The sequence below is a fragment of the Solea senegalensis genome, linkage group LG19, assembly GCF_019176455.1.
Source record: "Solea senegalensis isolate Sse05_10M linkage group LG19, IFAPA_SoseM_1, whole genome shotgun sequence".
Classification (NCBI taxonomy): domain Eukaryota; kingdom Metazoa; phylum Chordata; class Actinopteri; order Pleuronectiformes; family Soleidae; genus Solea; species Solea senegalensis.
The window spans coordinates 15,407,540-15,431,356 of NC_058038.1; the positions used below are offsets into that span (position 1 = coordinate 15,407,540).

General features: G+C 41.1%; 1 protein-coding gene across 2 annotated transcripts in view; it reads left to right on the top strand.

The window, feature by feature from the left end:
• The window catches only part of grin2aa (glutamate receptor, ionotropic, N-methyl D-aspartate 2A, a), a 123,119-nt gene extending 100,989 nt beyond the window's left edge, over positions 1-22,130 (top strand). For both annotated transcript variants that reach the window (XM_044050742.1, XM_044050741.1), the window contains 9 exons: positions 779-950; positions 2,059-2,212; positions 3,197-3,322; positions 3,442-3,671; positions 8,408-8,568; positions 11,625-11,714; positions 14,203-14,300; positions 17,095-17,333; positions 19,021-22,130. In XM_044050742.1, the coding sequence (XP_043906677.1) occupies positions 779-950; positions 2,059-2,212; positions 3,197-3,322; positions 3,442-3,671; positions 8,408-8,568; positions 11,625-11,714; positions 14,203-14,300; positions 17,095-17,333; positions 19,021-21,000 (3,250 nt within the window). In that variant the 3' untranslated portion in view covers positions 21,001-22,130. The remainder of the gene's footprint in view (positions 1-778; positions 951-2,058; positions 2,213-3,196; positions 3,323-3,441; positions 3,672-8,407; positions 8,569-11,624; positions 11,715-14,202; positions 14,301-17,094; positions 17,334-19,020) is intronic.
• The last annotated feature ends 1,687 nt before the right edge of the window (positions 22,131-23,817 follow it).

The following is a 23,817-nucleotide window of genomic DNA, read 5'->3' on the forward strand; positions in this document are numbered from 1 at the left end:
ATCTCAGACTCTATATGTAAGAAATACTGTTGGTGTTTGCACAACATTTCACAAATGTCACTATTTTTTGTCTCGCATGAAACCACTAGACCATAAAGAGTAAATTCATTTTTGTTTTCTTTCTGAGACAGAAAACAATTTAACTAAAAAAAAAAAGAAAAATGTAAAAAAGCTGCAAAGGAAGTTTGTGTCTCAGTTTTTGAACTAAAGGGAGAGACTATCCTCTACTAATTATCACACATCTAAAAAGTGAAATGAGAGTCTCAGGTGGCTGGATGTCGATGTGTGCGTGCTGGCATGTGTGTGCGACTGCATGCTTGTGTGAACTCTCCAGCTCTCAAATTCATACACACAGATGTGATATAAGGTTCTCTTACACAGGGTCATCATAACCCCCATTCTTTAAAGAGACAGAGGAGAATGTGTTTGTTTTTGAACCCAAAGGAAACCTAGTTTGTCATAACTTTGTGCATGTCCAACTATTGTGTGTTTATTGTGGTCTGTTTGAAATTTGCTACTGAAAATGAGAACAAATTTCAAGCTAGAGAAGGGAAGGGAAGCTAGAGCCAATCCAGCAGGTCCAGTCCATCACAGGACCAACATACAGAGACAAACAAGCGTTCTCTCTCACACTCACACCTACAGTCAGTTTAGAGTGTCAAATTTACCTAATCCCCAATTGTACATGTCTTGAGACAGTGGGAGGATGGCGGATGTACCCGAAAGCGAGCTTTTCTGTAACTCGTTCTGTCTCTTGTTCTTGTTCGTGTCTCTGCAGCAACACAACCGAGGCTGGGGGGACATACATCAAGAAGTGCTGTAAAGGCTTCTGCATTGATATTCTCAAGAAAATCGCCAAATATGTCAAGTTCACCTATGACCTGTACCTGGTAACCAATGGCAAGCATGGAAAGAAGATCAACAATGTCTGGAATGGGATGGTGGGAGAGGTAAGACAAACGCATATATGAGAATTTAAACTGAACATGTAGAAATGTGGACCTTCAGTCTCAAATGTTCCTGCTCAGTGACCGTGGAGCTCATTATGAAAGATGGATGGAGGTATCAAGTTTGAACTGAGTTTCTTTTCTGACATGTGTGGTGTGTGAGACTAGTGATCAAGCCTCACTTTCACTTTAAGGCATGTAGTTCAGTTACACAAGACAAAGGTGAAAGGAAATGATGGATGTCTCTATGAAGCAAGGTGTAAGTGACGACTTAAACGTTTGCACTTACTGTTCTGTAAATGCTGAGACTGTAAAGTAATCATTGCCATCGCTGCAGAAAACACCTCTGCATCGCTTTAATTACCAGCTTCAACTTGGAGGTAAAAATCCCAGAGTTCATTTGAAGGCGATAAACTTTATAGCTGTCTGTTCACAGAGTTGAAGTTAATCATAATTTATCTTCTTAGATGCTGATTTGCATTATTATATTAATTAAGTTTCATTATAATATTAATGCATCATAAATAAAATTCCCACCCTGGTGCATGGATTTGAGCAATGTTCTTCATTCTGTTTGTTTTATTATTATTATTATTATCATGAAGGATTCATATGCAGAGACTACATGGAGTTAGTGGACTACCGAGGCACATAACTAAACAGATGTTATTATGATCATCTCGGCTTCTTGTGCATTTCTTAGTGCGTAGGTGTAGGAACCACTGCCAGATTCACTGCTCGCTGTATCAGCTAAAGTCTGAGATTTGAGTCTGGGATTTGAACAAACACAGTAATGAGGAATAGTGCATCTTCATCAGGCTACTGTGTCTTTCAGTTATGTTGATTGCACTGATTGCTTGTTGAATTTTAGGATCTCTCACTGAACTGTGAATGCTACAGGCAGTGAACAATATCATGTAAATTCTCCCCTTTCCTTTTCTCTTATTCCCTTCATGTCTTTCTCCACCTACTGTGCACCCATCCATCCTTATCTCCCCGCCCTGATTTGTTGCTCTCCCCTCATCCCAAATACTCACCGTTGTCATCCATCACCTGTCTTTTCCCCCCTCCCTTTACCCCCACCTTCCTCCCTCTGCTCCTCCCCTAAAAGGTGGTCTATAAGAAAGCCGTCATGGCCGTCGGATCTCTGACGATCAATGAGGAGCGTTCTGAGGTCATCGATTTCTCCGTCCCGTTCGTGGAAACCGGGATCAGCGTCATGGTCTCCCGTAGTAATGGAACTGTGTCCCCCTCAGCCTTCCTTGGTAACTGTCAATGAATAACTGTTGCTTTATTGTTGGACTTGGGAGAGAGAGGCAGAGAGATCTGTCTTGTTTGCTGTTCAGTTTGTGTGAGCATTGGTATTTGTTTTGTGTGTTTGAGAGTGTTTTCTCCAAGATACAAAGATGACAGTTCACTTCCTTGTGCACAGCTGTCAATACTTGGTCTTTTATCTGTGGGATTTAACGCAACTTCTGCTACTTGCCAATGACTCTCTCTTACCTGAGTGGGACTTAGCCGAGTGACTGGGGATCTATGTCACTGTCATGGCTGCTCAGTCACATTCTCATGTTGCGTCAACAGAGAAATAGACACTGGCACAGATACAGGCCTAAAGATACACACTCACAAAAGGCACAGAGACACACGCACACACACACACACACACAGACAGACACATGTGCAGGTATGCACACTAACACGTATGCAGCATGCTGTGAAAGTGGCAATTATGAAAAGCTTAGCCGGAAAACCCAAAAATGGCTGCCTGCCAGCATGCACACATACACACACACACACACACACATAGAGGCAGCAGTGTTCTCCCATACATTAGAGCAGGGTTTAATCTCTGCAGTAGGCTTGTGAACTCAGAGGGAGGACAGGAGTGCTGACACCAGGGCTTCCTATACTGTACACGTCGTCACACTGTCAAATAGGAGGTTTGCCTGCCTGGGTATATGTGTGTGTGTGTGTGTCTCTGTGTGTGTGTGATGGTGGTGGGAGGTGTGTAGGAGTGCTGTGAACATGCAAGAGTCAGCTTGTTATCCATGCAGTCCTTTCCTAAGTGTGCGTGTGTGTGCGTGTGTCCATATGTGAGTGATTTATCTGATCATTTCAGTAAGGGAGTATAATTCAGAAAAAAAAGTGTTGTACAATATATAACCATGTTACCAACATGTGTTAATACTTAATCTATGTGCTCACCTCCATATCTGTCTCTCTCTCTCTTTCTTTCTCTCTCTCAGAGCCATTCAGTGCATCAGTGTGGGTGATGATGTTTGTGATGCTCTTACTGGTGACTGCAATGGCTGTCTTTATGTTTGAGTACATCAGTCCTCTGGGCTTTAACAGAAACCTGGCACAGGGAAAAGGTGAGCGTGAAGTCTAACAAGACAGAGAGAACAAAATCATGCAAAATATTAAAAAAACACGGTTTTCATTGGAATCTCATTCCCCTCTCTGTGAACCCCGTCACCAACCCCATCTCCAGACCCCCATGGTCCTTCTTTCACCATGGGTAAGGCCGTGTGGCTGCTGTGGGGTCTGGTCTTTAACAACTCTGTGCCAGTGCAAAACCCCAAAGGAACCACCAGTAAGTTCATAGTGTCTGTGTGGGCCTTCTTCGCTGTCATCTTCCTGGCCTCCTACACTGCCAACCTGGCCGCCTTCATGATCCAGGAGGAGTTTGTTGACCAAGTCACTGGGCTCTCTGACAACAAGGTAATGAAAGGAAAGTGGAGGCTGAATTGACCACCTCGAAAGTTTTGTTTGCAGCAAATTCATTGCAAACCTCTCAGTCTTGTAAAGTTTGGAGGCTTAGTTCATCAAACGTAAAGGGCTAAATCTTCAAAGTGTAACAGTCTAAAATATAGCTTCTCGTCATTTTCACAAAATGTATTTTTAGTGTAGGCTTTTTTGAATCCAAATATGCATATGCTGCAAAAGCAATATACATGTGTGAGTTATAGAATAATGTAAGTGCTGTTTATGCATTATAAGAGTCACTAATATGAAAGTGATTCATGTTTCTTACGAATAACAACTGCGATAGTGTTGGATAAATGTCGCATATCCACTAAAATTTGTTAAACACAAGAAATTCCTCACACATTTGGATCCACAAATCACTTTTCATGCAAAATGCTCAGGTCATGTTAGGGAGATATATTCCATATCCATGCATGCAGGTATTTACAAAACATAATTATCCTAGATAAAGTTAAAGAAAAGGTGAGCCCATGAGGGAGAACAAAACCATAAAGACAGGTTTGTCTTACAATGCGATGACAATATATATATATATAGGATATACTAATTCAGAGGTCTATAAACCCGTGGCCCGCAGACCACTTGCAGCCCTCCAAACCACTGCATGCAGCCCACCACTTAATATCAAGTTATTTTCTAATATAAGTTATTTCTTTAATAGATTCATTTTTATAATCATAAATATGGTTATATTGTGAGCAATTTATTTTACCATATTAAAAGAAATACTTTTATTTTAACATGATGTGAAATATCATCATAAATATTATTATTTTTAACTTTTTCTCAAAAAGTTGACTTTTTTTTTCATCTGACCAGCCCCCTACTGACCAAACTAGACACTTGGTGGCTCCCAGGTCATTTGAGTTTGATACCCCTGCTCTGAATAGAGCATGTGTGTGGTGCACACTGAGGTTGCTTTTCGATATAAAGATTTCATTCCAAAATGTCAAATAGAACCACCAACAGAACTACTCATTAAATTCTCTAAGCTGCTCATTTAGGCAGGATGATGCACTGTTGTTGTAGTTTGTCTGACCTGACAGGTCCTCTAATAACTCATACAGGTTTAATTTCTAATATGTCCCTGTTCTATGACTATAACTACATCAGTCTACAGTGTGGCGTCTCTAATTATGCACAAAGCCTGTCTTAGATGTGAACTTTAAGTATCTGCAGTGTGAATGATGCACCAGAAGTTACATGGAATCAATCATAAGCACTGTTGGATGCAGTTGCCCTTGAGAGTAGATGCACCTGTCTGAACACAACAACAAACATAATGAGAGATTCAGTGGCACCGCGACCTTTAGAGCAACAATGGTATTGCTTTAAAGATTAGCTCTTAAATAGTCTTCACATTTAATAGGTTCTGTGTATACAAATAAAAGTTTAGTTGAACAACATTGACCCCTGTTGCAGATTACCAACTCTATATTTTCTTTATCCTGGGACTTTAAGGGGACTAGTTTTGCATGGTTCACAGTTAAAAAATTACTTATTTATCTGAAATGGCCTGTTTTGCAGCCAATATGTAATGTTTTTAATTGTGCATCTTCTTCAAATTTGTTTTTGATTGGTTGAACATACAGAATCTATCCCACCAATCTGTTAATCATTTTACATTTGGGAAATTAGCTAATATATAATATTTAATAATATAATATTATTATTATTCATATATTTTTCAGTCACTAAACTTGAAATACCCGTAAACGTCTATGGTAAAGAATATGAGATAGCTACAGTATAATGCAAATGTAGAGCGACAAAGAAATCCATCCAACCTTTCCATTAAGACTTGCAGCCTGAGCTCTTAATTCATAAAGGTTACTTGTTAAGTTTGGCCACATCACATTTAAGGCTACAACATAAAATAAATCCTGATAGCTTCATGTCATAGTTGTGAAAATAAACCATACTCATGTATAGACCAGATGAAAAATGCTGAGTGGCATGTGTGAGAGATGGAAGGACAGGAGCAGGAGACCTCAACACAAACACACATCATACACTCAACAAATAGAAATAAAACCGTTAGACATACATACAATAGGGAGTCCATCTCTTATGTAATGGCAGAATAATAAGGGACCAGAGCAGTGTACAGAGGAGGAGCAGAAAGGCAGCGGAAGGGGAATAACAAAGGAGATATGAGACAAATGACTTGAGGAGGCGAGAGGAGGATAAGTAGCTGGAAGTGGAGGCTGGGTGAGCAGAGGCAACCGTACATAACAGACAATTGTAAGTCTTAAGATAATGTGATCCCACTCAGGGTCACACAACTACCTCCTAATGCTGCGAGAGGATTCTCAGACTGATTTTATGATGTCACAATTTAAAAGCGTCAAAACTGATGTCTTTCAACAAACTCCCAAGAACCTATGAACTTGTGAAAAAAACAAAAAAAACAATGAAGGTTTTTACTTTAAGTTTATAAAACCCTTTTTTGTAACCACAAATACTGTGATAATGTCTTCGATTAAGCTTTTGATTATAATTACATTTATTTTGCAACCTTATTACATACATTACATTACACGCCCCAGCTCTTATTGTATCTCCAACTATACCCTCGTTGGCCTCCGCGCCTTCATTTTCTCATCATCTGTACATCAAGCTTTCATTAGCAGCTGCTGTTCGCGTTCTCCAAAGCCCTTCACTGGTAATTATCCAGCAAGACGAGTTTGCTCTGCCAATCTGCATCTCCCCCAACTGGCCAGCGATGGCCCTTCCCTTGTCACATGTACCCTGTTCTGACCTTAACACCACCGTTGCACGTCAAATTAGCTGCAGAGAAAGGAAAGATGAAGGAGGGAGTTAGAAGAGACAGGGAAGGAGGAGGAAGAGTCTCCCGAGGGCTATTGTTCGTGATGCTGACACACACACTGCATGACATCACCGCTTACACATGCACAGTGGAGTTTGACGTCTCAGCGCACCCTCACCCTGACCTGATTACACAAGAGATACTCCCATGTATACAGGCAGATTCAGTACTCATAAATACCTGTAAATATTCACACATATTGTTATTTGTTTCATACAGAGAGATTACCAAGGACACCATTATTAATCTGAACAGACAACAGTGATAAACTGCTGTGTTTTACGTGAGAGCTACAGACGTGTATATGAAGCCTGTTTCAATACCGTGTAGTAAAACCACTTGTCCACGCTCACACACACTCTCACCATGTGGTTGGAGTGGAGCTCATAACACACTCATCTAATTGATAGGGTTCATCTGTTTCTGACACTGAGGGCAGATTGTCACCGCAGTGCTTGAGGGGTAGGCTGTTACCGCGGCGACAAGCACACTACTACAAAACCCTTGACCTGTGCACTGACTACATTATACCTGAGAGAGGAAGAAAGAGAGAATTAAAAGAATGAGAAGAAATCCGTTACATGGGGGGACTAGGGCTAAAATGTAAATGTCAGTATAGACATACAGTTATTGACAGAAAAGTAAAAGGAAATTGGTGGATAAGTTTAAAAACAGTGAAGGGGGGGCAGAGGCAAGCTACAGTGAATGGATGTTAAGAGATGACATACACACTAAAGCTTTAAATGACTTACAGCAAGTGAGAAAAACTATGTATATTTTATATGGTTTTTCACATCTGTGATTTGTGTTAATTTAAAATTTAGACTTCTGACCTTGTAAATATGGCTTGTATGCAAACCCTCTTTATTTTTATGTTTTATTCAACCTTTATTTTATCAGGATAATCCCATTGAGATTGCAAATCTCTTTTCCAAGGGCATCCTGGCCAAGAGGCAGCAGCAACAAGCACACACATCAACAACTCATCCAAAATACGACCAGACAATAACAGACCTTAGAGAGCCTGACAACAGAAACCTAAAAGCAGTGACAGACCAATGATTTAGATTCTTAGTCCTTCAGAATGAATTTAAAATGATCCTGAGGTGTTCTGGATTGTTCCAGTTATTCTGTTGGTACGTTGGAGGATGGTAGTGTAGAGTCCATCACTTTTTTGGTGAAAATACACACACAGTTAATGAGGAAGCAGACCGATGAGACACTTGTATACAAGTTTTTACAAACGAGAGCTTTGACGGGTTTAAAGACCCTGTTGAAACTATTGTCTGATGTTGGCAAAGTGTGTTCAAATACAGTAGCATGCACCTGCGCCGGTGACAGCTGTGGCCAAAAGAATTATGTTTTCAGGTCGTCTCCATATGTTTGTGCTATTTTTGTGAACATCAGAAGTGTGAGAGATTTTGGTGGCTAAGTTCAAGTTCACTCTAATGTCATGCAACAAATTACTGGCCATAACTCAAGTGTTAATTATGACACATTTAGGACAAATGTCTAATTAAACAAATTAGTGCGGTAATAACATTTTATCGTCAAAAGGTCAAACATCAACTCCGCACTAAAATCATGAAAAAATAATTATACAACTTCATTACTGAAGAACAGAAGGGTAGATTGTGATACTTTGATTTAGATTTACAGGCATACAATCATGGGGTCCTAAGTTTAACTACAGTTAAACTAATTAACAATTTAGACAGATTCAGTATTGGTTTATACCCACACCAGGAAAAATACGTCGTCTTCCTCCTTAACTTACATTAATGTTCAACATCTCTTCCCTTTGATGTTTCTCTCTCTATTTCCCCTTGCATCATTCTTCTTCTTTCCTCCACCACAGTTTCAGAACCCGTACGCGTACTCTCCTCCGTTCCGCTTTGGAACAGTTCCAAACGGATCCACAGAAAGGAACATCAGGAAGAACTACCCTGCCATGCACCAGTACATGGTGAAATATCATCAAACTGGGGTCCAGGATGCACTGGTCAGCCTTAAATCAGGGTAAGGACAAACTGTGTGAGAGCAAACGCCCTCTACTACAGATTCATGGTTAAATATTAGCACTGCCCATATTTTAAAACTTGATTTTGTATGTGTGTGTGTGTGTGTGTGTGACAGACCCTCTGAGACATGGAATGAATAGGCTTCCTCATTGGGAACAGCAGGTGTTATTTTTAGCATTGGTCTCTATAATGGGACTGGTGGTGTGTGTGTGGGTGTGTGTGGGTAAAAAGAGAGGGAATGAGGAGAGGTGGAGGGGTTACTCTCATCAGACACCATCACACGGAGAAAAGGGGAGGGGCAGGAGTCTAAGGGCAAGTGATTGCAGGAAATGATGGAAGGAAGAGAGAGGTGAAACGAGAGGACAAAAGTGTTATTGAGATGGAAAAATATGGCAACTTAAGAGTGGGGGAAATTGAGGGTAAGAGTAGAAAATGGAATGGGAAGGAACGCAAAGAAGGGGACAGGAAAATAATGGTGATTTCTCCAGGAATGGAGAGATGGAAAAGGAGAAGGCAACGACGGTAAAGGACAAACGGTTGATGAGATGATATGACGAGAAATTATTTCTGATTGGTTAATGGCTAGGGGTGGTTTTCAGTGCTCTCAGCTCAAATGGAGTGCACACACACACACACAGGTTTGATCAGCTATTCTTCTTCACTGACTGCTTCTCATTTGGACAGCCCAAACACAGAATTATCCCAAACCATAACCATAAACTAACGCTAACTTTAGCCATAATCTTAACCAGTTCCTTGGAAATTAGGTTCTGCCTCATTTAGACCAGGATTTGGTCTCCAAGAAGACAGTGTTTATGCCAGAAAAGGTCCAAAAGTCCACACAGAAAATGGATAAGAGAAAATAATTCATGCCTAATGTAGTTTTTCATTGTCTCCCATTTGCAAGTTAATAATCTCATGTTCACCTTTTCTGTTACTTACATGTGTGTAAACATGTAAACGCACAAATCCCTCTGTAAACTAATACTTCATGTGAGAAACCACACACTTACAACATAAAACATATGGGTATCCGTGCACATACACATATGGCTGAAGGTGTGAGCAGTATACACCTTCACTCACTGTTCACTCACTGATAATTCTGATCTGTGGTAATAGCAGATGAGCAGCTGTATGCGGCTCAATGGCTGCATTAGCTCTCATCACACATTAATGCTGACAGGCTTTACACGCGAAATCTGTTACAGCTACGGGAACCCAAACCATGCACGGGGGAGTAGATGAATGACAAAACAGCTTAATGATATTAAACATATCTATAGTGAATATGTTGCCATGTGCCAACAAGCTGCAGTGATGAAACCAACTGAAAAACAAGGCTTTTTATTCACGGTTGCTGTGTTGACACATTGAACATTGCATTACAAAGAAAGTTGTTCACGCTATCAGCGTCGCCTACATTTCATTCAGCAACATCTATACACTAGTCAAACAAATGCAAATGTACACACACTTGAAAAAGTTATCCCGTAAACCATATGGCACTCAACAAATTAAAAATGTCCTCATTTAAATGTGGATACATTTAACAGAGGATTTATTGCTGTTGTGATAACTTTCAGAACTGTAAAGTCTGTCTTGGCACCTCCTGAGCATTCAGCCTGAACTCTTTGCATTTCACTTTCTTTTGAGATGATGTCACCACATCAATGAAGCCTCTGATGGTTTTATGACACACTACTGTCATCAGTTAGTTGTCAGCCTTGCCTGTTTTAACAAAATCTGGATTCTAGGCATAAAATGTCAAGTCTAAAAAGTGTCTTTTGTTCACATAGAAACGTAAACTATGTAATATTTGTCAAAGAACTGAATTGGTTAAGTCATATTTGAAAAACGTTTATTTCTGTTAAAATGTTCTATTTGGGACTGTGATGTTATTTGCATAGTAGTCAAAGTGAGTTTAGTTTATTCATACTCAAACCAACAGTAACAACTCAATAAACACGGAATTCACAAAATAGGCCTATCCATTATACTGTATATAGAAATAAAAAAATATGGTCATGCACACCGTGCAACACATTTTTGCTCACATTTACATAAATGGCTGTATAATACATGCTGATCAAAAAGCCATAAAACCACCAGACACAAAAACACACACAAACCATTAATTTAAGTACCTTTAGGGGTGTGAAATAAGATTGAGGGTCAGACTAAATGGTCATTTACTCGAGTTAAAGTTGATATTCAAATGTATAGAAGGAAAAAGTGGCAAGACAAATATGTGTTGCTACTTTCTGTTTGCCCATTTAAAGGTGTGACACAACAGTGATCGCTGAATCCCTCTCCAAGCCATTAGTGCTACAGTATGGCTGTCCGGCATCTACAAATGTGCACACGCTAAATCCATGCTCACAGCACTGGAGCACAGACACACACGCACACACATACACATGCCTGGTTCATCCAAAGTTTGTGTGTGGATGGAGCCAGTGCTGGGTTAAGCTAATTACACAGCTAAACTATCGGCTATGAGCCTCCGTTAGAGGGTTGGATCTGACATTCTGCAAATGCCAGCCAGTCTCTGCACTATTAGCAGGACTGTGTGTGTGTGTGTGTGGGTGCGTGTGCACGCACACACGCATGCACACACGCAAACTCTGGGTGAATGAAAGTGCGGCGCTTAGTGACGGCATCAGTTACATTGAAAATGTCAGTCTGCGTCTGGGATCTTTTACGTTCCCCTTTGCAACCTGCTTATTTGTGTGTGTGTGTGTGTGGACTGAGGCGCAGACTGAGAGAGAGAGTCAATGTTTGCGTCTGTCTGAAGTTTGTTTAGGTCGTCCATGTGTCTCCAAGGTCCTATGAGTTTGGGTGCACATGGGTCGCAGTTCTACTACAGATGATTCAACACAATTAATCCACAAACACGAGTATCTGAAACATGAACCCTGTTCCGTTTTTTTTTCCGGCCTCCTCGCGTGCGTCTCCTGGCATCACTCTGTGAAACCCCAATGCTTTGTGTTCATCCCCTCACTCTGTGTTTTCCTCTCTTGCTCTTCTGTTGTTTCTCCTCCTCTTTCTCAGTAAACTGGACGCCTTCATCTACGATGCTGCAGTGTTAAATTACATGGCCGGCAGAGATGAGGGTTGTAAGCTGGTGACCATTGGCAGTGGGTAAGCTTTAATTCCTTGAAAGTACCTTTTTGGTGTGGATTGTCTATAAAGCAAAATGTATTCCTGGTCCACTGTTCATGTTAATATACACAGACATTATGTTAATATACACAGACATTAGCTATTATCAATAAGCAGTTTATTTAAAGGTAATGTTTTTCATGCCGTCGCACTTTTTTGTCACAAAGTTACTGTACCTGAACAGAAACAGTCCCACTTTGGTATTTATGCAGCATAAACATCTTGTTTCCTATTGATACAACATGTCGATGAATGCTGGTAAGCTGGTTTGTTATCTGTGCAGCCTTTATGCTAAAACTATGCTAACCAGCTGCTAATATTTCCATTACAATAAGATGCGATACGATACATTTTGTCATCCCCATAGGGAAATTCATTTTGGGCTCAGGGGTGCTGCGTACATCACAAACCAATGAATACAATCTATTAACAGATAGTTTTTGACATTTATTCTCTTCAAGATAGCTGCTAAATGTAAGACTATATATGTATATATATATATATATATATATATATATATATATATATATAGGGTGTGTGTGTCTATTATCTGTCTTTGTGTTGCACTGCTTTTTATCTCAGGCTCTGGGAAACATCGTTCTGTATAAAAGTGCAGATAAAATGACATCTTGAATCTTGAGCTGTTCAAAGATGTAGTGCGTGTCAAAACTGTCTAAGGACAAATAATACAACATTCTGAACAAAGCAAGTTTATAGATTCAATTAAAAAAAAACATTAGACATCAAATTTGAAATTAACGATGTGTCATGTTAAAATATATCAGTGAAAGCAATGAATATTTTTTTCCTAAAACAAAATGAATTGATTTACCCATGGAGTAGAATATCATATCAAACTTCAACATTGGACGACTGTTTCAATGTTAAATACACATCAGTTGGAGTATTCACAAAAGAATATACATGTTTGGTACAGTTTGTTGAAATCATCATTTCTCACCTGATTTCCTCTGCCGTATTTCAGTAGAACACACATACAGGCCTGTAGACGCATGTGTCTTAGGCAACAATTTTTACTGGACAAAGAAACCTAAAGCAGATATCCTTATAGTCCTTATTTAATTTGTTTATTTATTTTACTGCCTAAGTAAATGTATGTCAATAGAGGAGGAGGAAAGACATATCATATGGGACAAAGTTTCCAACCGACACAGTTGTCATTTTAATTCCACACGCCCACATCATGTAGGTAGCAAATGCATTTGAGCTTATCAGTGTACCCGTGGGTGTGTTGGTCTTAAAATAAGGTGCAATGTTGGCACATTGTGATCTAGAAGCAGCTGAAAGCCACTGCGCCATTGACCGGCAAAACACGGCACACACTTCAGCTCCTCCTCCTCCTCATCATCACTTAAATGCAGGTTGAATGTCGGTGCAATTCCTTATTCCGATGGAGTTGCTGGTGTGACGGAGGATCAGTAGATGGTGGAGGCAGATGGTCCACCGACCAAGGACTACATATTCATCATCACTGTACTTCTGTCTCTTCCTCCCCTTTCGTGTAAAACCGTTATACTGCTGATTCAGCCGAAAATCGAAAATACGAACAAGCAAAGTGTCTCAGACATTAGTGCTGACGACAGAGATGGGTGTAAGTCACATATGCAAGTCACGAGCAAGTCTCAAGTCTCGAGCAAGTCATTCTTGCAAGAATGAAGCAAGTCAAGTCGAGTCCCTGCTTTAAATCAAGCAGATTACAAGTTCTGTTGTATGAATATAGAAGATAAAGATGATTTACCACATATTCCACATTTAAATGTGTTCCAAATGTGCTAGAGTTTTATCTGTAACAGAAACACTGTTTATTTTTGACTCGAGTCCCCCACCTCTGGCTGACGCTGTGTGTTATCTAAATGTAAAACCACAATTATTTGTATCGCAGCTGCAGATCATGTGACACCTTGCGCTCCTATCTCATCACCATTGACCTCTGGACTGATTTTCATCTCTCATTTTTTGTATTTTGCATTTACCCTTCACCTCGGTCACGAAGCAGAGCCATCTCGCCATTTAAATAGCACCGGGCCAGACACAGGTGCACCTGGCTTTTAAAGGGAATGACAAGTGAAACTCTTGATTGGCTTAGTTGATGTTACGCCCAAAACACACCCATGAATAGTTTGGACACTGAATGCAACCTCTGTGCACCTTGCACCTCACTTTGTGCTGAGTAAATTGCAAAATTAGACAAGGACACACCCTTATGCACATATTATGCTGCAGGCCGAATACAAGTGGTTTAGTGAGTGTAGCTCTATGACACTTATGGGCTAACAAAACCTGTTTGAACGAATATCTTTAACCTTCCGTATATGTCCAGTTCATTGTGCATGATTATGCATGAGGTGTCATCTTGAAGATGTTCCTAATCAGAGTGACACCATATAAAGTTTTAAATATGTGTGTGTGTGTGTGTGTGTGTGTGTGTGCGTGTGCTTGTGGTCAGGTACATCTTTGCCACCACTGGTTATGGCATTGCTCTACAGAAAGGCTCCTACTGGAAACGTCAGGTGGACTTGGCCATCCTGGCCATCATCGGAGATGGTGAGGAACACACTTTCACATCGTTCTCGTATACAAACTCAAAGTTCAAGATGCTAACCATGAAGTCCAAAGGTTACAGTATCCCTTGCCAGTATTGTATTTTCATGCACAGGTACTACACACACTCTCTCTCTCACACACACACACACACACAGAGGCACATCCCTACTGCCGTGTCTGCTGACAGCACAAAAGGAAAGCAGTGAAGTATAAATAGCCCTTTGATGTTATTCTGGACACAAAAGCCTGCTCTAAACAGGGGGCAAAGTGTGTAAGTTATTCTAATGTATTCCTCTCCGCAGAGCCAGATTTGTGTATGTGTGTGTGTACTTGTTTTTGTTGCCTCTTTAGGATCTTTTCCGGCATAAACAACGACCTTGTCAGGACAAGTAGTCTTCATGGAGATCAAAATCTGGTCCTAATGAGGCATTTCTGAGGAATTGGTTAAGTTTGTGGCTAGGATAAGTTTGACTAGGTATGGTTAAGGTTAGAAATAATGCTGAATGGAAGTCAACGATGTGTGTGTGTGTGTGTGAATTTGCTTTGCTCTATCTGAATCCAACATTCCTTTATTACAGCAGCGTCAGAAGTTCTTACATAAACAGTTTCCTTGAGGGAGAAAGGAAGGCAGCTCAAGCTCTTTGTGGCAGATTCATTTACATTTTACATCAAAGCCATTTTGCTGATTCAAGTGTTCACAACCACTCACATTAAGTGCACTGAAGTTGATCAAGTGAACATTAGTGTCATAAGAATCTTCTCGAACGGAAACTTATTGGCGCTGCAGAGCATGTAGGCCGCACGCCACCGTATCTCATAACCGAATAATCTTTGACAAAATTCACACTCAATGATTTTAGCCTCGCTTTGGCTTTGTCTCTTGATCATTACCTTATTTCAGCTTATTAGCTTATACAAGTACACAGTGCAAGGATGTTAAACATAAGTATCACCTCTGCATTACGCTGAGAACGCTATTATTGTATTTGGGAAAAACGGGTTCATAAAAAAAGAGTAGAAGAGATGGCACGAGAGATTGAGAGAAAAGGAAGAGTAAACAGTGACAGAGGGACAGAGATAAAGTTTGGACGAGAACGTGATAAAAGAGCGACGCGGAGAATACAGGAGCAGTGTGAGTGTGTGATAGTGAGAAGATGAGGCAGGAGAGAAGGATGAGGAAAGAAACTGAGAGAGAAGTCTGGGGAGTGAGAGGAGGGCAGGTCCTTGATAGATGACAGTGACTCTTTGTGGATGCTGCTTGATCAGACAGGCACAATGTGGGTGGGGAGTATGTGGCTTTTCACACACAGAGAGGAGACAGGGAGAGGATGTGTTTGGGGAAGATTGGAGGAAGGAGACAAACAGACAGACAGAAACAAAACAGGCTGTCTGGAAACACTGGTTGGTGCACACATGGCTGAACCAGCGGCAGGTCACATTTTGGTCTTTGAAAGATTAAAAATAAATGAGTAAACTGTTTTCATTTTGGTTTTCATGTACATTTAGTAGCTTTGATCAAAAATCTTGTTTTAGTTGTGAACATCATTAGCTGTTTCAAAGTGCAGATAAGCATTCTGTAGATACTAGGAGGAATTCCATGTTTGTGGCTCATAAAAAGGTAAGAATTTTGTAGTGTTATTACTGCACTGGTATGATTTTAAAATGCTTTCTTTTTTTTCCAGTGGTAGGTGCTTCAACAAAAAGCCCTGAGAATGTGGATTAAACTTGAAACTTGTGTTTCTCTGTTACAGCTGACTAGTCACCAGACAATTGCCTGAGCCGTCAGGCCATTGAAAAGAGAGCAAAATTTGAATTTCAGCAATACTCCCCCCTGGAGTTACAGAAAGAGTGCAGACACTTTCTCTCTCTCTCTCTCTCTCTATTGGGTCTACTGCTACCTTAGAATGTCATTTATCCTAATTCTTCTGTGTCAACATTCTCAAGCATGTCATCTGAAACAAAGACACACAATGTCTACATCTATTAATTTCGATTCTATTATTCCAACCGGAGACACATTCTCCCCACTTGTCCTTAAGGGTTAATGGTGTCCCAGTGAGTCGGCATCCCAAAGACGTCTCGCTGAACACCACCATGATATTTGTCTTTCACCACGAGCAGCCTTAGTTATCCAGTTCTGAATGGCACAGATTGGATTAGCCACGCACCAAATGTCACAGAAGAAGCCAGAGAGGGAGGGGGATTAGAGAGAAGGGGGCACAGAGTGAGGGATGGGAAAAGATAAGGTCTTTGTTGCTCTCCACATTTCTTCCATTAACAATGAAGAGACGATTTCTTTGCCCCATCAGCCAACACAGAGGGTAGCCCAGAGAAGTTTATTTTAAGCCCACAGCCCATTTCAAATCTGTTAAGTATAGCCTGAGAAGTACACAAAGATGGTATGGCTTACTATGATACGATGACTTAGATCTTACCATGATACTTTATTGGGAAAACTACTGAAATATAAATTGAAACACCATATTCAACTTCCCATATCCAGTTGAAGTAATTCTAACTCAGATAATATGAAACAAATACCACCAACATATGCAAAACAAATAAAACTATTTCAGTGAGTCTACGAATATATTATAGCAGTTTTTGCAAGATGTTTTATGAACATGCACAGTTACTTAAATAGTAATTCCAACTGTGAATTCCTAACTCCTATATTAATAAGGGAATATACTTGGATATTATTTCTTGGCTAAACTTAATTGATTTCAAATCCCAGAGAGACAATTTAGTAAAGGATTTAAATCTTTCTCTCTCTCTCTGTCTCTCCTTTCAGGTGAAATGGAGGAACTAGAAGCCCAGTGGCTGACTGGGATTTGCCACAATGAGAAGAACGAGGTCATGTCCAGTCAGCTGGATGTGGACAACATGGCCGGGGTCTTCTACATGCTGGCCACGGCCATGGGGCTCTCCCTCATCACCTTTGTCTCCGAGCATCTCTTCTACTGGAGACTCAGATACTGTTTCACTGGAGTCTGCTCCGGCACGCCAGGTCTTCTGTTCAGCATCAGTCGGGTAAGCACTGGGTTTTAGGCGTGTACCGCAAGCAGCGCTTATGCTGTTTTGTGGTTTGGGAGAACAAACGGCTGCTACAGCCTGCCATAGAAAATTAATATTTAATGAAAACAGGACACACATTTGCAGCAACAATCTTGAAACTGGCCCAGCAGTTACTTCTCAGACAGCAGGCCATCGAATGTGTTCACACATAAGAGGACGTGTGATTATCTGGATGTGGACTGGTCTCACTGGGTTCACAGTGGTCCTGTTAAAAACACATGCAGGGAAATGGAGCTACTGCTAAAGTAAGAAACTGAGTGAAACCAGGGAAAGGGGGGGGGCTGCACAGGGACGAATGGGGATGGAAGCAAAAGGGTGATCACAAGGCAACCCTGAATATAGACAAAAATAGCTTTTAATTGCAGCATGATTTTTTTTGGGGGGGTGGTAAAATCACAACAACCCACACTAAATCAATCTGTTCTCTCATTCTACTAAAAGGTCAGCATTCTTCCTTGTTGTGCATGTGAACCAAAGACATGGATGGACATGCGTCCCTAAAAGCACTGCAGTGTCTCTGCATTATTTTTGAGGCACAGTGTGACTGTTTAACAGAGCACGACGGTGAAGAGCAAAACAATGAGCATCTTTAATTGCCTTTTCTTGTGTTGATAAGGGCCACAAAATGTGGGCTAAGCCAAAACGCGCTTTGGATTCATGAGCATGATTAATGCTGTTTATTTGGGAACAGGGACACAGTTGCAGTGAGGAAAGAATCAGAGTCTTTATCCAAAGACTGTGTGTTCTGTTGCATTACTCTCAGACTTTAGAATTCTGAAAGCAATTGCTGTTAATTCCTAGCACCTAATTATTGAATTGACGTCATAGTCAAAGTGATGTAACACACAGTGTAACCAGTCTCTTCTATTTTCAGAGCATTGTTAATTTAAGCCACTTAGTGTGACTAAATGCTGCTTCCTATAATACATCTGTGCATCTAGCAAAATAGATGGTTTCAGATTATATAGTTGTACTGTAAAATTGACAAAACTGCTGAAAGACTTTTTTCATTGCAGTGCATTACATCACATTTTTCCCAGTGTGTCCCCTTTATAAGATATAGGACACGAGTTGCTCTTGTGGTGAAGATACAGTAGATATGTTTTTGCTGGCAGTGGAGATTGTCTTGGTTGCCTGGTTTGATTATTTTCCTCACCAACATTTTTTGTGTGTTTTTCCACATGATTGGCACATTAACTCATCTAAGTATTTCCTCAATTCCTCATGTTCTTTCTGCGGCATCCTATAAAATCAGTCATGTAGTTGTTTTGTAGTATTTACATTGTAATCTCATTTGACAAAGTAGCAGCCCTTTTCAGAAAGCCTTCTACAACACATATTCAAGTTTGTGTTAAGACTGGTGATTCAACTTTATGAGTGACTACAATTTTAACTTACAGAAAACATAACACACATACATATGTATGGCCAGAGTAGACAAATAATGATTATTCTCTTTTTCCTCTCATCATTTCTCTGTAAATTCCTCATTATACTTGATTTTCCGTCTCGTATTCCATTCGTCTTTTTGCCGCGCCACACCGTTCTCTTCCTCTACTTTTAACCTGTTCATTTCATCTTTATTTGTCTTCCCCACCATCTTGCCCCCACTCCATTTGCACATCCATATGCCTCCATGCAGGGAATCTGGAGTTGCATCCATGGAGTCCATATTGACATGAAGAAAAAGACAGATCTGGACTTTAGCCCTCAGGACAAAATGCTTAAACTCATTAAGTCAGCCAAACAGATGACCAACATGTCTAACCTGAGTGGCTCCCGGATGAATTCGCCTAAACGTGAGTTCATGCACTCAGCTGGCCCAATGATCATGGACATGATGGCAGAGAAGGGCAACTTCATCTATGCTGACAACCGAAGCTATGCTCCCAAAGATATGATCTATGGGGACACTAGTGACCTGCAGTCTTATCTGGCTAATCGCCATAAAGACCACCTCAACAACTACATCTTCCAGGGTGGTCAGCATCCTCTGACCCTAAATGATGCCAATCCCAACACAGTCGAGGTGGCAGTGAGTGCTGATGCAGTCCAAACTAATGCCAAGCCACCCCGGACCCTGTGGAAGAAGTCAGTTGACACTCTCCGTTCTGTTCCACCTGGCCCCCCTCCAATGCCTGACATGCTGATGCCCGATCCACGGATGTCGATGAAGACACAGCGCTACCTCCCCGAGGAGACGGCCCACTCTGACATCTCTGACTGCTCGAGCAGGGCAGCCTCCTACAAGGACCCAGAAAACAACAAGCACCTGAAGCCCAAGGACAACTTAAAAAAAAGACAGGTGACGTCGAAATACCCAAGAGACTGCAGTGAGGTGGAGCTGTCCTACTTAAAGACTAAGCAGGTCAGTGGTGGAACCAACCAAACTGGGAGAGGAGGAGGAGGAGTAGGAGGAGTGGGAGGAGAAAAAATTTATACTATCGACTCAGACCGAGAAATGAGCCTGCACTCAGACCCTGTTCACTACCGTGAGAGCCGCGGCCTTGCTGCAGACGATTTGGATTACCCCGAGATCTACTCTGACCACAGTGACAACTATAGGAAGTGTGAGCAGCCCATCATTCATCTTAACTCCTCACCTTTGCATCACATAGACTCTGATCTTCTGCCAGACCCCGCTTACTCGAAACACTATAGTCTGAAAGAGAAAAACATTTCCTTGTCTCCACACGAAACCATTGATCGCTACAAACAGACACACTGCCGTTCTTGCTTGTCCAAAGTGACCACTGGCTACCCATCTGCTGGGCAGTTTACGCCAACTGGATCTGCTTCAGCCTCTGCCACACGTTCACCTTATAATCGGTGTGAAGCATGCCTCCACATGGCCAATCTGTACGACATTAGTGAGGACCAGCTCCTCACAGACCCTTTAGTCAGCCCCACCCTGCACCATCAACAGCAGCAGCAACCAGACGACATGTTTGGTCTGTACTGGCCACAGACGGATGGGCCACATGTTCAAAAGAGAAACCGCTTGAGGCTGAGCCGTCAGCACTCCTTTGATAACATCATGTTAGAAAAGCCTAAAGATGTAGACTTAGGCCGACCAGCGCGTAGTGTCAGCCTCAAAGAGAAGGATCGTTTCCTGGACTCCTCATCTGATTCGCACTATGCGAACCTCTTTGGAATGCGTCCTTACTCCGGCAGACTGTTTGGCACTGGGTCCAAGTCAATGTTTAACCACAACTTGGAGGAGAGCAAGAGGAGCAAGTCCCTGTACCCTACCCATGGCTCGGAAAACCCTTTCCTCAGCCACTCGCTCAGGGATGACACCAGCAGCAGACTGGTTCATGGGCGTAGCTCCTCTGATATTTACAAACAGCTGGCAGTTGCTTCGCCTGCAGCGGTCCTTGGGGCGGCCCCCATCAAAACACGCAACGATGCGAACAATCTCCGCTCTTCTGTTAAATCCACCACTTCATACTGCTCACGGGACGGGCGGATAACTAATGACATGTACAATAAAGAGCATGTAATGCCTTACTCAGCCAATAAGACTAGTGCATACCAAGCCCCACGAGGCGTCCTAAACTCAGCCCAGTTCAGCAATAGACGGGTGTATAAAAAAATCCCCAGTCTGGAGTCAGATGTTTAGTTGATAGAAAAATGTGTTTTCTCCTCCTTACTCCTCTCTGGGTTTGTATTATAATTTATCAACTATGTTATCCAGTAAGGGATTCCATAGCCACACTACATTTTTCTTCTTCTCTTCGACACTGTAGCCCAAAAGAACTTGTGCCCACTCTGGTATGACACTACTACTATTCTCATTGCAGATGATATCACCATTTATATCCATTATCTGCCATGTACCAATGAGTTGGATGCATGGCCGACATTCTGCCATGAGGTACGCGGGTGTAAAGCAAAGGGGATTTATTAAACCCTTAGTTTTAGGAAAGGAGTAGGAAGTGGAATAGTCCCGATAGCGGGACCAAGAAGACTTAAGTAACAGTAAGGGAGTACTCCTAAGAGAGTTGTTTGGCAAGAAACGTTTGATTTGTGATTTAAATTAGGGAGGAAATGATAAGATTTTTTACAAGGGGAGAATATGAAGGAAGGAGGAGGATAACCTCCCGTTCAGCCACTCCTCATTCTTACCTTTTCCCTTTCCACCACTGTCAAGCTAAGGCTCGCTACATGAGGAAAAGGGGCCTGACAGGGGGACCAGATGGGCATGTTTGATGTTGTGGCCAGACGTGGAGGTGTCCCAGGAGGGCAGGGACGTCACAGTGACCTGGTCCAACAATCTGCTTCTTGTTACTGTGACAAATATGGCCACTGAGACACCTGGCAGTGCAAAGGGAGAGACAGGGCGAAAGGAGATGAGTGGCTTAACAACACTGGGTGGAGCATTCAGTCCTTTTTTGGCAATTTGATAATGTGCATATGGTCAGAAATTGCTAAGCCCGTGCTAAGGGATGTGGTAGTGATGAAAAATGGAGAGTAATGTAGGTTCCGTCAATGTTTACAGACTGATAGATGGAAATGGCAGACTGACATGAAAACAGAAAAGCAGAGAAACTCTGTGTTGTTGGTGGGCATTTCATTCGTGACACTGCACATAGAAAAAAATAGCAAAGTATTGCTTTTTATTATATTAAACTATAAGGTTTTTAAGGGATTCTGGCATCTGAATTCCCCCATGTAAGATTTTAGTGTTTGCTTATTTGGTAGCACAATAGCCATTAGTTTGAAAAACTCTCCTCCCACCTTTGCTTTTTTTTCAAAAAAAAAAAAAGAAATCATAGCTTTTTAAAAGATACCATAAAATGTAGATTGTTTTGCATGTGCTAATTTTTTTCTGTGTCAGAAGTGAGAAAACACACACACACACACACTCTCGGACACATATTTTACATGTTTTTAAAAGGGTCTGTGTCTTGCTAGATATGGTGAATGGATACTTGTACAATCGAAACCCTGATCCTTGACATTTGTGCTTAGTAAAACAGTGTCATGCTGTGGCTCATACTTGAAAAGAGCAAGAGTATGCTGAAGGGAAGAGAGCAAAGAGGAGATAACCAGGGAGAAAATGATAAAACGACAACTGGGTCCACCACCTTATTTAAGTATGGGAAACGATGGGCACTAAGTTGTTTTTTGTTTGTTTTTTGTCTTCTGACCTCCCTGCCACTGAGAAACAGGGTATTGACTGTAAACAAAAACAAAACAAAACAAAACCAGGATTTGTTCCCTCTTTTCTTCTTTCCTTTCTCAATCAACTGAGTGTTGGACTATGATTGAACCATTTTTATTTATTTGGATTTTTGTAATGTCGAGCTTTGTTTTTGTTGGTTGGTACAGCAGTAGCAGTGCTATGAAGTATCTAACTACTGAATTACCAAGGATTGTGTTAAACGTTGATCAATTGTTGTTGATCCACATTCAACCAGGTTCTGGAGGAGGATCAGAACCCTACTTGAGATGGATCCTTGTTTACATACCTTCATACTGTTGTTGGGTGAGATGTGGGATTGGGTGGGTGGGAAAAGACAGATGGATGGAGCTGAGGAGGCTCCACTGTTATACGCTCATTAATCATGGATCCATCTTAGTGTGGATTAAGTCAATTGTGTGCATGGCAGAACTTGGGTAAGCTTGAAGACTTTACCAAAAGATTTGGTTCCTAAACTGATTGTTTATGCATTTGTTTGTTTGGTTGTTTTCATTCTTTTTCACAACACTTGGCAGAAGGGACTTGCACATACTTCCATGTACACAAGTGTCCACAGAAACATTTTTGTAGCATTATACTGTACAAATTGTACAGTCAAGAGAAAAATTGTATATCCATATTAACTGATTTGCTTGATTGGATTCAAATAGCCAAATTGTATCATATAAAGTACCTCAGGATAATTCTGTGCGTTTGGGGGCTTCAAATGTCACAACAGATGATGCGGTGCATATTTTTTTGTAGAAAAAAGTAAGAAAAAGAAAGAAAAACACACAAGATCAAAATTTTGCCCTTTTAGTCTTTACTAGTCCAAGGTCTTCCAGTTCGGCGCTGTCTGAACTCATGCAACCCAAGTAAAGAGAACATGAAAGGAGGAGGAGGAGGGGAAAGGAGGGAAGGCAATACAGTAGGAGATTTAAGATTGTTTTACACTCCTTCACAGAACGTTACTCTTTACTCCTTTGCAGAATGGAGGATATTTCTTAATTGTCCAAAATATGAAAAGCTATCCTTCTACGGCATACTCAAAGAGGAATGACTGCATTAGCCACTGTGTTTCAGTTGAAGCTCTTATCTTTCACAACCAAGGTCATATCACCCTTTTGTACTCTTGGAATACTGCAGAGAATCTTCCCATTCAGCTTACCCAATGTTGTCTGACAAGCTAGCTCTGTCATATATATATATATATATATAAATATTTTTTTGCATCTGTTCTGCATATTTATTATT